The 16,909-nt window shown below is 38.5% G+C and overlaps 1 protein-coding gene across 2 annotated transcripts in view; it reads left to right on the forward strand.

Moving 5' to 3' along the window:
- The window catches only part of DGKQ (diacylglycerol kinase theta), a 94,178-nt gene that overhangs the window by 60,145 nt on the left and 17,124 nt on the right, over positions 1-16,909 (forward strand). For both annotated transcript variants that reach the window (XM_063422767.1, XM_063422766.1), the window contains exons 11-19: positions 938-992; positions 2,143-2,204; positions 2,474-2,624; positions 3,461-3,499; positions 5,159-5,274; positions 12,961-13,112; positions 14,438-14,586; positions 15,170-15,351; positions 16,803-16,903. In XM_063422767.1, the coding sequence (XP_063278837.1) occupies positions 938-992; positions 2,143-2,204; positions 2,474-2,624; positions 3,461-3,499; positions 5,159-5,274; positions 12,961-13,112; positions 14,438-14,586; positions 15,170-15,351; positions 16,803-16,903 (1,007 nt within the window). The remainder of the gene's footprint in view (positions 1-937; positions 993-2,142; positions 2,205-2,473; positions 2,625-3,460; positions 3,500-5,158; positions 5,275-12,960; positions 13,113-14,437; positions 14,587-15,169; positions 15,352-16,802; positions 16,904-16,909) is intronic.

Consider the following 16,909-nt stretch of genomic DNA (forward strand, 5'->3'; position numbering starts at 1 on the left):
AAATTCCATTAGGGAAAGATCTTCATATCTCTATATTTGGGCAGCGAGCTATATGCTGTAAGAGACTTAATTCTTTGGCTCAATTGCAATTTCTCCAGTAGTGGTAATTTTTAAATGCTCTACTTGTTTCTCTGTATAAACATGCATATACAGGAAATCTCTTTTTAATATCCAGAATCAGCCTGTGCTCCAAGTTTCTTTCATCAAGTATCAGGCAAAGCACATCTAGGCAGTGGAGGCTCTTGACACCCTCGTTCATGACACATGAAGCAAGATTATCTGTCTCTTGAATCTCAAGGCCAAAATTTAAGACCCTTCCTTAATCCTGAGTGTGATATATTTGCAGGGTTTCAGTCATTGTCGTAAATGGTTCAGCTCTTGACTGTGCCAGCTCTTCTGGTCCAGCTGCAAGGAACTTCAGTGGTCCCTGGCAGTACCTTGGAGAAGAGACTGTGGCACATGTGAAGAGGGGTTTGTTCCATCAATGCCTGGAGTGTGCCAGGAGACAGGGAATGGTCAGCCTGCTTTTGCCAAGCTGGTTCCTGGGCGATCTTCTCCAAGAGCAGACTCATTCCTAATCCTGGATGCTTTCTCTGGAAGGATGCTCAAGGAATACCCCAGATGAGCTGTTCATCACTGAGGCAGGAATGGGATGAACCGTGCTCACCTTCACAATGTGGCTGCGAGAATGCCAACGTTTTTAGGAGCGTGGAAGCATGATGCCATGAGTGTGTAAAATGAAGATTATTCCTGTTTTGGAAGGAGTTGGTTAGAGGAAGAACATAATGGTTGATTTAAAAATATTTAATTTTTAAAAAATGTTTAATTTTCCATGCTCTGTTATGCACTTTGTACAGGATATAACACACAATAATGTAAATATCTGTCAAAATTGTGTTGATCAGAAGCTGCATTTACATTCTGTATCTTTTGGCAGATGGAGTGTCTCCAGAATTTCAAACTGGTGGAAGTGCTTATGGGCAGTAAGCAAGGTAAGTGAAGGAGCATTGGCCGAAGACACATCTGACCTCCATGGGATTTTTTTCCCCATTCTAACAGTCATGATTCATTTCCTACAATAAAAAACACAAATGAAACTTGATAATGATGTTAAAATACCTAATCAGAAGAGATGCTGATTCTTTTCAGTCCTGTATGTCCTGTGGGAATAAAGTTCCCTTTCATTATTACATAAGAACTCATTTGTGAGTATTGACACTGGTGGGTATTGACACTTTTGCTCTGTTTTGGGGAGCTATGTTCAACTGACATAATTTTCTTAATTTGAGTTATTTATTAAAGATTAATTCTAAAGTTCAAATTGCTCCCTTCCTCTGTCTTCCTTCCTCCTGACACAGAGGAGGAAGAAGAGTAAGTTTTGAGTCCTAAGACAGTCCAAGTAATATGTTTGTGTGTTAGGATGAACAGAGATCTGCAGTCCTAGCATTGCTGAAGTGTTTTGTGATCCTGCAGGAGCTGGGCTTGTGTTCTCCAAGTTGACATCCCTTTGTGCTTCAGTATTTGTAAGGTTGCATGGAGAAATAAATAAAGACATTGAAGTAGTCTAATGCTCTGACCACAGCTGAATAAATATCTTTGTAGTTCAAATACTGTCTCAATGCTTTGCTTTTTTTGTGAGCATTATTGGGAAGTTGTTTTATAGGGTTATTGTAGCTTTGTGAATGTCTTGACCTTGGTTGGTTTCTGGTGCTCTGTTTTAAAGCATCATTTGCAACCCTGCATTCACTCGAAGTTGTTAGAATATTTTTAATAATTTGATAAAACATAAAAAGAAGTTGGTTATTATTTTACTTGTTAGGAAATACAGTTTTAAAATTGTCTGTCAGACTGTTAGATTATGACCAAAGTGCTGCTTGTCTTTTGTGAGGACTTAGGTTGTTACTGCCTTTTTTTAAAGGAAGGTGATGTTTAAGAACTGTGGAAAAAGACTGTTCCAAGCACCTATGCGTTTATATTGTTGGATAAGAAGTAGCTCAGGTCTGCAATGTCCTTTATGATAAAATTAGTTGTATGCAGAGCTGTACTTTTTCCGTAGTTTTTCTTCTTATTGTTTTTGTGTTAATTGAGCCTGATACATATTTACATGCTTTCTGACATGATTAATGTTCTTGCACTCTCCAGTTCAACGCATGGTCCTGGACAATCAGGAACTGATTCTTAACAGACTCAAGGACATAAGAAAGGTAAATCTGAAAAAGAAACATGTTTGGGTTTTTTGTGTTTTTTTTAGAAAGTGTGGATTCCCCTTTCTTAAAGAACAAGTGAGTAATTGGTTACCCCCTAAGCAGGCTCAAGTGTAGAGAAGCTAAGTGCTTGAACTGAAGTTGGTTTCTGTTTCTGATATTCTCTAGGCATAGAGGACATGATTACTAAGTGCGGAACTATTTTGGATTTTGCTTCACAATATCTTTTTGCTAAATGTGATGTCATTTATTTTCCTTTATTTTGGTAGACTTCAATACGTCAGATGAATCAAACAAGGTTTTACATTGTGGAAAACACTAAATCCACTGTACAAGTAAATTTATTTGTTGGTGGCCTTCCACCTCAGCTTTCCCCTGAAGAATACACAAATATTCTCAAGGAAGAATTAGCTATCAAAAGTAAGTAAACAGGTACATTTTCAGACACATTAACTTGTACAGAACAAAATGTAGTTGCATCAATTGCTCATTTTTCTTATAATTTTACCTTTTTCTGACCTGATTTTAAAAAAAATCATTCTGTCTTTTACTCTCATGTGGGCTTTTTTAATAATTTTAACATGCTCACAGTTGCAGGAGAGATGTAACAGCTCATTATTTACGGAATAATTATTACATGACTCTAGTTATATATGACTGCACCTATTTTTTTGTATGTTTGTGTGAAAAAGCATCACTTTTTAGAATAATTATACATACCTTAAACCGTGTGCAGAATATCCCTTTGCTTTTTTTAACCTCTGCTACTTTTTGTCTGAGCCGTTCTCCATGTTAGTCATGAGCTCTATGCCTCATCATGGAGAAGTATGACCAGTGTGTGCACACACATATGGACAAATACTCAGGGAAAATAATTTCTTTTTCTTTTTCAAAGTAGTGTAATTGAATTTTCATAATATTCCTTCAACCAGTACTTTGTATAAACAGTATCAGGAATGTGTCATGCTTTTTTTTGCAGGAAACAAAGCATTTTTCCCAATCTTTTATGTCACTTCAAGAGGAATTGAATTTGAAATGCCAGAAAGAATTCTTAGTCACCTTTTATGAAAATCAGTTTAGCTTTTCTTACTTGCAAAGTAAACATGAGAGGGAAAGTGTTAGCTGGAGGTTCTCCCTGTATTTGTATAACTTTTAATATTTATTTATATTATATTTATGTAACTTTTAAAAATACTTTAAATATTTACTCTAAGTGTACCCAAGGTTTTATGTGTTTATATTTTTACCCTTTGCAGCAAATGTAGTATCTGTGAGTCATGTTTATCAAGCACAAGGTAAGCATTAAAATTTTTAGTCTTGCAAACAATGTCTATGATCAAAACTTTAGCTTAATACTAGAGGCTGGAAGCTCATAGTATGTTAGTCTTACTGCATAAGCAAAAAACCCTTCAGGCAAAATGTATTGTATTTATGAAGAGCAGTGGATTAGTGTTACCTTATTAAAAAAAGTTAAAAGGTTGCCTTCATGCCTTGTGTACCAGAAGGCGGTAAGATTTCATCATAAAAATGAGTTTTGAAGTTGCACTTCAGCTGAATAATCTTAACACCACAAATCTGTTAAAAACCCTTCAAGTGTTCTCTCGCTGACTTTGAGAATACTAAAATTTGGTTGTGCTTTTGGACTCAGTCACCATTTCCTAGCAGTGTTAAGAGTTAGAGTTCAATGGCTGAAAGTTGAAGAAAATAAATGCATTCATCCTTTCTGCTGTGCTTTGCTTTTGCTGTATGAATTTTATTTCAGCGAGGTCAGAGAAGCCATGAGGCTTCTGACAGCTGGAGCAGCAGTGGCTCTGGGCAGCTTTAATGCAGTGCTCAGGTGGAAATCTGCATTTGGTAAAAATTTGAAGTGTGGAGTTTTCTCTTCTATATGTTTAGAATTCTGTAGCTGGGATGTTTTGCATCCTTTGGCAGGCTTAACTTCCACATGTCTGCTAAATAGGTCTTTGTATAGCATGGTTTTGAAGACTGAAGTGTGCTTCCTTTGTGTTATTTTCTGTCTCCACGTGCCTAATTGATACTGATTGATTTTGATCTTTTCATAGGAAAATCTGTAAAGCTTTTAGATATACTTTCTCCTTTCCATACTTGTCAGTGGCGAATACTTGGTTTTGTGATACTTGTCCTATGTCAGAGCATCATTAAACCAAATTTATATGCATGTGGTTTTTAGATGTTTCTGCTTGTGTGTGATTTTTGTTGCCACTTTCTTCTTATGTTTGTATTTTTGTGGTTCTCATAACTTCCTAGCTCTCCATTCTTGTCACAGCTAGGTTATGTTAACAGCCTACATCTCATATACGGTCCATTATGCATTCTTGTCTTATCCTGCCCTGTTTTCCTCTTCACCAAATACCTTACTTTACACTAAATTGTCAGTGTTTCTTTTCTCTTTTGTCTTCCCTTCTTCCCCAACTTCTCCATTCAGAACCTAAGCCAACATAAAGATCTAAACTTGATTATCAGCCCAAATATTTGGTTGCAGAAATTCTTACTGTGATATTGTTAATGATATTGTTAATTGTTAACTAATAATATTAGTTCCAGAACTAACGGATTTTTAATTGGATACAAAATGAAACCTGATACCTCTGCCACTTGTACATGATGAGAACAGAATGTTAGTCATGATATAAAGTATGCAAATAGGCCCTATCCCAGAAGCTCAAAGTAAATCTTTAAATATGCATTAGTTCTGTGCTGCAGTTCTTGTCTTCAAGTTGCTTTGCTTTAACAAAAATCTGAGATGTGTTTGAGGGTAGGAAGGGAGGTTCAAAAACAGAACAACACAATTCAACTGATAACAAACAACTGCATAGTAAGTTTTGCTGAATAATGTCCTCAGTAAACTAAGTAAACTTTTGCTGTAATATGAGACCTATTTTCTAATAATAATAATAGAAAATATAAAAAGTAGTTCTGATGTCTCTTTACAGGTGCTGTTGTACTCCAAATTTCATGTTTTTCTGAAGCTGAAAGAATATATATGCTAGTTAAAGATACTGTTGTCAATGACAAGCCTCTGAATGCTGTGGTGATTCCTGCAGTTATGGTAAGAGACAGGTTTGAATTAAAAAAATGTCTTTAAAAGAAAAAAAATCAACTGCCTTAAAACTCTTTCTGCTAGAACTGAATGAAATATGTTTTATTCAAAGAGGCCATGCTATAAGTAGTGTGCCAAAAAAAATGCTTCAGAGCCTGTACTTCATGTATATGTTATATTCAGTGAGTTAAGTAATTTGTCGTCTTACTGTTCAATTGTCAATCTACAGCTGCCTAACCATACAACTATAAAGGGGAGGAAAACAATTTTTTTTCTCTTTGTTTCTTTCAGTGATCAAAATGTTAAGTGGGGTTTCAGTTTCAGCTGGTATATCTTAAAATGCTTACAGAACTTTGTTGTGGGAGCTCAATGTGCTTCCTCACTAACCGTGAGGTAAAATACTTCTGCTTATTTTCACAGTGACATTATCTTCATTTCCCCCGTTCTGTAGCAGAGACAGTTTGACCTTGTTTATCCCTTGAGGATTTCAGAAGAACATAGTCTTCTGAAAGACTTAGTGCAAGAATCCTTTCACAAATTCAGGCTTGATTCTGATTTATTCGTGTTGTTACTAATCTCTTTCATACGAATCAGTTTGTTTAATAATAGGTTTCATGTTAATAAAGTAGAGTCAATGTGAGAAGAGGAAAATTATCAACTGAGTGAAATTATATTTTTAACCAGGATTATGTAGGTTCTGTCCAAAAGAGAGCGTTGCTGTAGTTACTTTCTGCTGAGGTATTGTGTATCTTGCAGTTACTGTCTTTCTGGAACTGTGTTATGGCAAGCAAAGTGAGAGTCTTGGTTTGACTTCTTGAGTATCACAGAAGGTCAAAAAAAAATTACATATTAATGGGAAATATGAAACAACTTTATGTAGGAGGGTATCAAGTTCAATGACCATGGTTGATTTCTCACATACCTGCTTTCACTGTTTAAAAACAGCACTTGTCAAGGCTTTCTGAAGGCAAAACTATGATTTTTAGATGAGTAGATACTAGTTGTAGTGCTCACATGCAACTGGCAAAATCAACTTACACCCCCTCCTAAAAAATTGTGAACCTTGTTCTTATGTGTGAATAGGAACTGCATTTTGTGAAGTCCTTAGAAATCAAGGCCCCCTTGTTCAAACTAGGTTTTCGAGTGCCTGTTACAAGAAACAGAAAGCAGCATAAACTTTTGGATACTTGTTTTTGGTGGTTTTTAGGCAAATGCATTATGAGCCTATATTTGGTATCTGGGGCATGAAATTGAACATACTCCACTCTGTTGATGATATATGTTTGTTTTTCTGACATTCGCTATGTTTTAAGGTAACTTCTTGATGCCAGGAAAATGTGGATATTGCTATTTCTTATTTGATGCGAGATATTTTTTAGAAACTCCAGTTCAGGGGACTGCTAGGGATTAATTTCTAATACTTAAGCAGGAGAGAGGGTACGTGAGCACAAATATTGTGCTTCCATCTCAGCATGCGTTGTTTATATTTGGTCATCTCACTAAAAGGAGCCAAGAGTTAATTTAAAAGATATTTCAAGTGTTGCTTTTTGTACTGTCCACTGTCCACCCAGCTCATGCCAATTACCCAGGGTAGACTAACGGTTGATTATTGTCTTTAGTTTGGGTAGCAGTTGGACTAAATTACTTCCTGCTGTACTTTCCAACCCAGGCTATCTTTTTAGCCTATGATAATATTAGTCTTTGTTTATATGTGTGATGATTTAAATACAGTACCAGGAAATACACAGGAACTGACACAATACTAAATTTACACCATGTTTGGCATTTCTTTTGTGAGTTAAATACAAAGAAATTGGGAATGAAGGGCTAATGATTTTTCCAAATTGCCAATTAAATTAAAGAAAAACCCAACCAACAAGAAAACAGCAAACAAAAACAGCCCTTAAAAATTGGTAAAGCCCAGAAGTATTGGTGGTTGGTAGGTTGCTGGTCATATTTTTCTGAGGCAAAATTTGCTTACTCTGTGTCTGATATACTATCTAAAATGGAGGCATGGTTCTAGTTTGGCATGCTCAATCTTCCCAAAGCAATTCACCCTCCTATTACCATTATTGAAAAGTCTGAGCACAGAATCAGTTTGCATAAGTTGCTAATTAGAAAGTCAAGCAGTTACTGTTATCAGGTATGTTGATCTGTTCTGCTGTTTCAGGCCTTAAGAATTTAATCAAACACTTTTTTATTTCACAGTATTCAAATAAATGAAAATATTGTCTTTATTGGAGTGTGAATAAATAAAAGTATAATAACTTATTAAGCTGTTCAGCTGCTGTGTGTAAGGAGCTGCAGGAACAATTTGGTTTCACTGTTTGGTATCAATTCAAGGTGAAAGACATTGCAGAACTTAATCTTTCCATTCAGAACTAATTTAACAGATCTTGTTTTGCAGCACTGGAAAGGAGGAAGTCAGCAGACAGTTGTATGAGGCCAATACCAGCACAGGTTTTTGTGGCTTTATCACTAATGCCTTTTACTTAGTGAAGTGCCATCTGATGTACTGTCAGATTCATAAAAAGCAGCAGGAAAATATCTAGAAGGCTCTCAAATAGACAAAACTTTCAATTTAATTCGTTCTACTAAATCCTCACACAAATATTTACATCTTAAAAGCATCGTAGTTAAATGAGCATTTTAAATTAGTGATTACTTCTCACCCTTCTGAAAGGAAGTCACCTTTTTCACCCTTCGCTGGAAGGGTTTTCAAGAATTGGAATGGACTGCCTTGGGCAGCAGTGGGGTCACCAGTCCCTGGAGGTGTTCAAGGAGTGACTGGACATGGCACTTCGTGCTTGATCTAGTGAACAATGTGGTATTCAGTCAAAGGTTAGAATCAATGATGTTACAGGTCTTCTTTAAACTTTTATGATTCTGTGGTTCCTCCATTTCTGCAATATGCCAAAAAATAAAAAAAAAGGCTTGGGGGTTGACCCAGCTGATTCTCCAGTAGTTTTGTGACACTTTGCACATAATTTCTCATCAGATGATGAGTCCTTTCTGACCTGAGGGTGGAGAAAATTTTGTGCTTGGGGCATTGTGAGTCCTTGCACATGGAAGATGCTGACAGCCATTTGCAAATGTTGAATTCTACTTGTCAGAGATATCTGCAGTTTCTGGACACAGCCCACCATCCAGGGAGATGTGCCGTGGTTGTCACACTGGTAGGCTGGTGGCACAGAACGCCTTGTTCTGCTTTGTTGTGAGATATGATTACACAGTACAGTCAATGGAAAGGGGATTAGCATGGATAATAAACATCTTACCCCAGTTTAAAGCCGTGTTGTGCTACTCCTGACAAATTAAGCAATTCACAGTGACTGTCAGTGTCTAAATCATGCAGCCTCCTTCAGCTGTCTCTAAGAAAGGAGCAATAAATTCCTTTCTGAATGCCAGCCAACACAAAACCCTTCTGCAGATTTCACTCCTCAAGAACATCACTGAAGCCAGGGCTAAAGGGGGAAGGGAGTCCTTGGGCTGTGAGTCACATACTCTCTTCTGCCCAGTAACAAACTCATTTGTCTGTCCCCAATGGGGCTTTATTAAGGAACTTTTAAAAATTGTGCACCATAAGGGTGCTACCCTTGTGGCTGTCTGTAATTGTAAATAAGAGTATGCTCTTGAGAAAGCACAGCAGCAGCTCTGCTCTATTGTACAAACTGTCAAGGGTTTTTTAATCCTTACCAAAAATAATTGTTTTCTTAGAAGCTGGCCTTTATCAGGGGATATAGAAGTGTTTCTTACTCCTTTAAGCTTAATGAAGAGTTGTGATGGGAAGCAAGTTCACTGTAAAGACAAGCACTTTTTTGAACATTTCTTTTTGTTCTGAATAGCTGCATCTAAATGCATATAGTTAGGAATTTACCCTGGAAGATACCTTAACAAAGGTGGGTTTGAGTAGTAGGACTGCTCAGTTTACACCACATACAGATTTTTTATTAGCTCCAGGCATTCACTGTAGCTGCTTGTGAATCTTAGTAGCATTCAGGGTATATATTTAACACTTTGGGGGTTTTAGGTACAGTATTGATACTTGACAAGAAATATAGTTGGCAATTTACAGTAGAAACTGTAAATATGTATTTGCAACAATTTATATTACTTGGGTCAGATCTCAGACAACTTTACAAAACACAGCTGTGCTTTTGAATGCCTTAGAGTGTACCATATATCAGAAATAGTTGTGATTCCCTAAAGTTGCTTTTGAATTACTTCAGTTACTTGGTTTTAAACCCAGTGCATTAGAACATGCCTGTGAAAGCAAGTAATATAAAACATGTGTTCAGCGTGTCACTTCTAAATGTCCCAAACCAGTATTTTTAGAAACTGATTTCCTGAAGAAGAGAAGATAATCAAATGTTCTTGTTACATTCAAGTAAGGTATCTGTTAGACTTTAGTGTCAGGCTGGTATCTTTGCTCCTACTCTTTTTTGAAAAAGTTTTTGTTTACTTCAAGCTGCAGAACTTCATATTTTTTTCTTTTTATTATCCCGTTAAACCCCCTTTTTTAAACCCCACAAGTTTCCAGGCATTATACCAAGCCTGAGGTTTCAGGTTGCTGGTATTGTTCAGAAAATTGAAATGGCTGGAGATTAAATTTAGGTATTTAAAAATCTCTGAAGAGGACAAAATGAGAAGTAGACAGGCGAGAGGACAGGGAAGAGTAAAAGCTGGACAAGGAGTGCTGGAAGGGAACAGTGTACTCTGTTATCCCATGGGACATGATGTTTCCTTTCAGAGCTGCTCTGCCTTCTGTTGCTCGTAGGATTTAACCCCATACAGCACTGCAGGCTGGGCAGAGTGGCTGGAAAGCATTCCAGCACAAAAAGACCTTGGGATGCTCGTCAACATCTGGCTGAACATGAGCCAGGAGTGTGCCCAGGTGACCAAGAAGGCCAAGGGCATCCTGGCCTGTACCAGCAGTAGTGTGACTGGCAGGACCAGGGCAGGGATTGTCCTCCTGTACTCAGCACTGGTGAGGCCACACCTGGAGTTCTATGTCCAGTTCTGGGACCGTCACTTTAAAAAGGACATTGATGAGCTGGTGTGTCCAGAGAAGGGAACACGGATCACAAAAGGACCAGAAAACATGTCTTCTGAGAAGTGGCTGAGGGAGCTGGCGTTGTTGTTTCGTCTCCAGAAGAGGAGGCTCAGGGGTGACCCCATTGCCCTCTAAAACTCCCTGAAAGGAGGATGTGGGGTAAGTCTGAAAGGATGCGGGTATTAGTCTCTCCACCCTGCCACAGTGAGATGAGAGGAAATGGCCTTAATCTGAGACATGGGGGATTCAGATCAGATATTAGAAAAAAAATTATCACTGTCACAGTGGTCAAGCATTGGAAAAGATTGCTCAGGGAGGTCGCCATTCCTGAAGGTGTTTAAGAGGCGTCTGGATCTGGTGCTGGTGATGTGGTTGAGTGATTTAGGCATTACAGTGGCAGTGCTGGGTGGATGGTTGGAACTGATGATCCTAAAGTCGTCTTTCAACCTTGATGATTCTGTGGTTATCGAAGGGCTATTCTAAGTGGGATATGGATGATGATGCAGGAACTGATGGAGTAACAAGATGGCCTTTGCTTCTGAAAAGACCAGAGCTCTGCTTACTCTTCCATTAATGCTTGGAATAGGTCAAGGGGATGAAATCCACTTGTCTCTTTGGGATGTGTGGATCCTTGAGCTATTGACTTAATACTCAAAGAATCCTTTTTGTGATAGTAGCATGCATTATGTTCCATAACTTACTTCGCTGCCCTCAAATACCCTTTTCATGTGCTTAACAGAAATGAATATATTACCCTTGTTATGTGTTGGACATGCTTTACGTAATTTCTTACCCCTAACCAATAATGCCTGAATGTAGAGGCCAAAGGTGTTTTGACTTCAGTTGTCAGTTTAGCATAAAGGTGGTTCCTTTGAAGGGAGCTGTGTGCACAGCTTTCAGACTCTTTATCATCAACCTACTTGTTTTGTCTGCAGTGGAACCTTTCCAGTAAAATAAAACATTGAGCTTGTTTTGGCTGTTTGTCCCCCAAAACAGCCCTTGTTTGGCTCGTTTATTTTTCAAGAAAACTGATATATTTTCAAACTGAACAGTTTTTAGAATCTGAAGGATGAGTAAAGAAGGAGCAGTGTGTGCCTGCTTCACCAGCCTTTATACCTGCTTAGTGTTCCTCTTCTCAGTGTGTTTTCTCTTTATCAAGAGACAAGTCACAGTGGATGGCAGAGAGCATTTCTCGAGCAGGCAGTGTTAGAGAACGATTTTTATGTGTTTGTCAGCATCTTGACACATCTGGCAGGGTGTGACTTGCAGAGGATTAGCACCTAGCTCTTCTAAGAACAGAAAATAAGAGGAAATCTCTCAAATACTGTGAAGACCCAAACAATCATTTGTTTGTAAAGCGCCTAAATCAGCTCACAGGTCTGGGGTATCGCAGTGTCAGACTCCATTTTGCATCCCTGCAAATTTAACTCGTTAATTTGATTTCTCTGTTGTTCACTGCAGATCATGGTCTCTGGTGGTCACTCACAGCTGAAAGGCTCTCTGGGTGCTGCCTCCTTCTTTCTGTAGCTGTTGATATCTCTCCACATGCTTTCACGCTGTGGTCATGCTGCTGCCTCACCGACCCCTGAATCATTCTTGTCTAAATTGACTTATATTTAGCACTGTTGTTCTGTTCCCTGAATCCATCCGGTCAGCTGCGTGACAAATTGCTGTTTCCTGAATGCTGTCCAATTTGTAAATAAGAATTACCACAACTTAGGGACTATGGCAAACATTTCTATTTAGAAGTGCAGTTGTTGAAATGTCCAATGGACTTTTCTGGCATGTACGTGCATCCCAGCCTTGTGGCAGGATGAATAGAAGGTGTCCTGGTGTTTTCTGATCTTTCTAGAACTACTTACAAATCATTTTACAGAACTATTTATGGGTAAACAGGCTGGGTGAAAACAAGGTGCATCCTGTTGGCTGCAAGTTTTTGCCTCCTCTGAGGCTGCAGATATTGTTCCTTTGCAGTCCATGGAGTGCCCCAGGAAATCTCACCTCTGCCATGTCCAGTAGCTTCCTGTGCAGTTTCTGGAGGCTTTGAGAGTACTTTCAGCAGCAGCTTCAGTAGGTCGTAAGATACTAGCACCCCTGAAAAAATCCTCATGATGAAAAAGCTTCATTTAGGTATTTTTAAAAGAAGCTTTCAGCTTCTAATTTCATAAGGAGACGTATACCACTGTCTGCCCTGAACATCTTCATTTTTAATTGCTTTGTCCTTGTAAATGGACATGCATTCTAAGACAACCACAAAACTAATGACAGATTTTTCAGTTGGTCTGGGGAGAAGTTTTCAAGGAAACTGTTTTAATCATACGGAAGTCTTATCCCTCACACTGTTCCTTGGCCTAGACTGTTTACTGGAAATGTGTAGGAAGGGCTACTTACAATGCCTTTGTTTCTAATGTTAGGCTCAAACGTGTACTTGGAGTGGATTAAGGAGCCCTCAAGTCCTAGGGAAGCAAGATCAGCAGTTAACCTGTCCATTGGCTGGACATTGAATCCTTTTATTTCTAGAATCTGGATTTTTTTTTTTTTAGTAGGCATCAAGGAAGCATCAGGTAATATTTCTGAGATGCAGTAGTAATTTTCCTAATTTTTCGTGTCATTGACTAATCCTTTTTCTTGTTTTCTTTCAGGCTTCCAAGATACCACGGAATTGTTGCCCACTTCTTGTATTTGTGAATCCAAAAAGTGGTGGTCTCAAAGGTCGGGATCTGCTGTACAGTTTTAGAAAGCTGCTAAATCCACATCAAGTCTTTGAACTTACCAATGGGGGCCCACTGCCTGGGTAAGTCATCATGTTTAAATTTTTTATTTATTTATTTATTTACATTGGTTTGTTATTTTTTTAAATAAGATTCACTTATTTTGAAGATCTAAATGGCTTCTGATCTGCACCTGAAGACCAGGGCAGTGGATCATTTCCTTCTGACTGTTCTTACTGAACATATTTATGGGGTTCTCTAAAGAAAAGAGAACAGAGTGGATCCTGATCTATATACTTCTGTCAAATCTAGCAAAGTCTGGCCCTGGGAAAGTCGCATGCACTTCACAGTAGCAAATACTAAATAATTATTGAAAATAGATTATATATTTGAATGGAGATGGAAAGATGTCACATTTCCTCATGAAGGTGGATTTTTGCTTTTATTTCTTCTGATGTTTCATGGGAGCTACCAGGAAAGTATAATAAAATTTTCTATTTTGACTGTTGAAACTTGGCCACAGTTGCAGAATTAACAAGGTCTGCCTGATCACAGCTGCAACATTTCTACAAGGAACAGAACATAATGTGCTTGTAGGAAGACAGGAACTGATGATTTGATGTAATGAAGCCCACTTTGTTACAGCTTCATAAAACTGAAAGCGATGGTTGTAGCCTATTCCTCATTCCTTCACTACTACTTTAATAAAAAACTTGTCATGACAAGTTCTTCAGAACAAAAGCTTTGTGAGAAAAATGCTGCTTAAATAGGAGACAAGATAAACAAGCTACACAAACTAACTTTTCTGTCAGAACTGAGTAATTGTGTTGTCTTTTTAATGCACTTCAAGCTGCAACTTCAGTAACTAGTTCATTTTGTTTTGGCTTTGGAATCTTTCTGTAGCTTTATAGCAAAATGCTCCCACTTGTCCATTGTTTCTTGTGCAATGGGAAATAACATTTCTTTTGCATGATATGTTGGTATGTAGGATGAAAAGCTACAAAAGGTAAGCATCACCAGGAAAACAGTACTGTGAAGAAGAAAATGTACTGTGATTCCTATGACTAAGTACAAAAACAACACAAATAATCAACATCTCCTCTCAGAGTAACAGATGTTCATGACTAGTTAGGTCTCTGTGCCCTTGCAAAAGGAAGTAATTAACCATTTAATTCTGTCTGTGAAGAATCTTAGAGGAATATGGTTTTCATTCTTTTTAAAATCATCTTTATCTACAACCTCATATTTTTACATTCACTTTGTTGAATTTGATCCAGAAATTGATGGTAAAGGGGCATGGACAGAAATCCAATAATACTGTGTTATTTTATATAGCATATTGGGACTTTGCATTTCCTGTATTCCATTGTAACTTTTCTTTTCCCCTGTGCTTCGCTTCACCATGGAGGTTTCACACGTTCTCCAAAGTCCCCTCCTTCCGAGTGCTGGTGTGCGGAGGGGACGGCACCGTTGGCTGGGTCCTTGGTGCACTCGAGGAGATCAGGCACAAGCTGGTGTGCTCAGAGCCCTCAGTTGCCATCTTACCTTTAGGAACAGGTGAGAATCACAGCAAGAACCTTCTTCTGCTGAGCACAGAAGCCTTCTGGAAAGTTTTATCTTTATTTGGCTGACACAGGACTTAGGTTTGCAGCCGAAATGCTGTGAGATTCAGTTCTGGCTGGTGCTGGAAAGTAAACCACAGTATCAGCTTTTCAAGGAAATGTCAGTCATGCTCTCAGAAAAACAGCTTCAGGAGAAACAAGTCAGCAGGAGTGTTGATAAGTGTGTGGGTGAGTGGTCAGGAGCTGGGAGGGCAAATTATCCTGACAACCACAGGTGCATCAGCCATTGCTGTAAGACAGCAGACTCATTTGCCACCTGGTGTCTCAACTCCATTACAGGTTTTCTACCATTTTTTTGGAAATGCTCCAGTGTGTCTATATGCAATGGTGAGCACATGTGCAGACACAACATAACCTATTTTTTTTTCTTTTTCTGCTGGTTAACTCTTCCTTCCAAACGAACTAATTCTATGACTTGATTGGAGCACCTTAGTGCAGTGTGATTTGTAAAACAGGGCTGATGCACTGATTGTGAAACACGGTTGTGTTTTCTTCATGTGTTCTTCACTGTTGCCCAGGCAATGACCTGGGGAGGGTCTTGCGCTGGGGAGCTGGCTACAGTGGGGAGGACCCATACTCCATTTTGGTTTCTGTGGATGAGGCGGATGATGTTCTTATGGATCGCTGGACTATCCTTTTGGATGCAGAAGAACCAGCTGAAGGTGCTGAAAATGGCATTGCAGAACCTGAGCCTCCCAAGGTAAGCTGAGCACCATTTGGGTATGATTCTTAGGAACTGTTGCTCTTAAGAAAATCACAAAGAGGATGGGTATTAACGTAGTTTAATTTTTACTGCTCACTTGTCTTTGTGCTTGGGCCCTGCTGAGCTGTTCCCTAGTGAATACAGCACACATCTGGACCTAGTGTTTCGGTTTTGGCAGGGCTAGTTGACTACAGAGCACATTTTGTAGTAAAAAGCATCTGATAGAGGATTAATTCACACGGCAATGGCATTCCTATTTGCTTCAGCTGGAAAGAAAATAATTTCTCAAACAAGAAAAGGCTTTGGAATGAATGCCAAAACACTTGCCAAAACACTTGTAAAACTGGAGTGTTAACCACAACCACTCCCTTCCCCAAAAGGTACTCCCATCTTTCCTTTCACTGTTTAAGAAATTACTAGGAGTTGCTAGCATATACAGGAAGTAAATCCTTCTGTCATCTTACTGCTATTGTGTGCCTGTATATGTGCAACCTGTTATTTGTGATTTGAGTGAAAGTCACTGTCAGTGGGTTCATATGAGCTCGTTTCTGTTTAGGAAAATAAAAATATTGATTGTAGATGGTGATTTTGGAGCTGTATGTAAATGCTGGTTCTGTCTCTTTTCAGAGGAAAGGAGGAAGTTGGACAAGGGGCTTGCAAAAAAAGTAGGAATTTGTAACAATGGTAGCAGTTGTCCAAGATTTTAGTCTGGTCACTGGAAAATCCTAGGCATTATGAGTCAGTTGGAGGATTTAAGGTGCTCAGGTTCCAGCTACTTTTCACTTGGTGGAGACAGGGGCTTTTTTTTTCCATGGTGCCTAATCTGGTTTTTAAAGGTGAAGGATGGGAGAGTAAGGCCTAGGATAAAAGAGCTATGGAATGAACTAGCATGCAAAGTAAGATTTAATGGAAGAAATGGTCAGAATCTGTAGGAACTTGAGGTTGGCATTTAGGGGGCTAGTTAAAATGCAGCTGAGTAGGTGAAGTCAAGTTCTTCATTCATGTGGTGTAAGCTGGTCACCTTCCAAAGTAAGTAAGAGTTTATTCCCAATGAGGTAATATAAATCCATGGCTGATTCCAAAAATAATAGTGGCATCAGTGTTCAGCAGCTTGTGAAGCTTTGCATAGAATTGCTTTGAGAGGTTGAGTTGGTTTTATTTCTGCATTTGTTTTTATTTCTGCCTTATTATGCTTTTTATTTTTAATTAAGATTAAATTTTGAAGTTTCTGATACTTTGGAAATAATGACTACACATGTCAACAGTTGTTCATGCAGCTTTATTTTTAGTGCAGTGTTTCTGGAAAATGTTTTCCAAAATCTGTCAAGATATGAGTGACTTGGAAGATTCATCTGCAAAGCTTGATTTTGTTGAAAAGCTTTGAAACTTCTTCATTTTTCATTTATAAACATAAGCAGGAAATGATACCTTTTTTTCCTTTTGGTCAGATTGTACAGATGAACAATTACTGTGGTCTTGGCATTGATGCAGAATTGAGCTTGGACTTTCATCACGCTAGAGAAGAAGAACCAGGGAAATTTAATAGCAGGTAATC

This window comes from Prinia subflava, chromosome Z (assembly GCF_021018805.1).
Source record: "Prinia subflava isolate CZ2003 ecotype Zambia chromosome Z, Cam_Psub_1.2, whole genome shotgun sequence".
In the NCBI taxonomy this organism is placed as follows: Eukaryota; Metazoa; Chordata; class Aves; order Passeriformes; family Cisticolidae; genus Prinia; species Prinia subflava.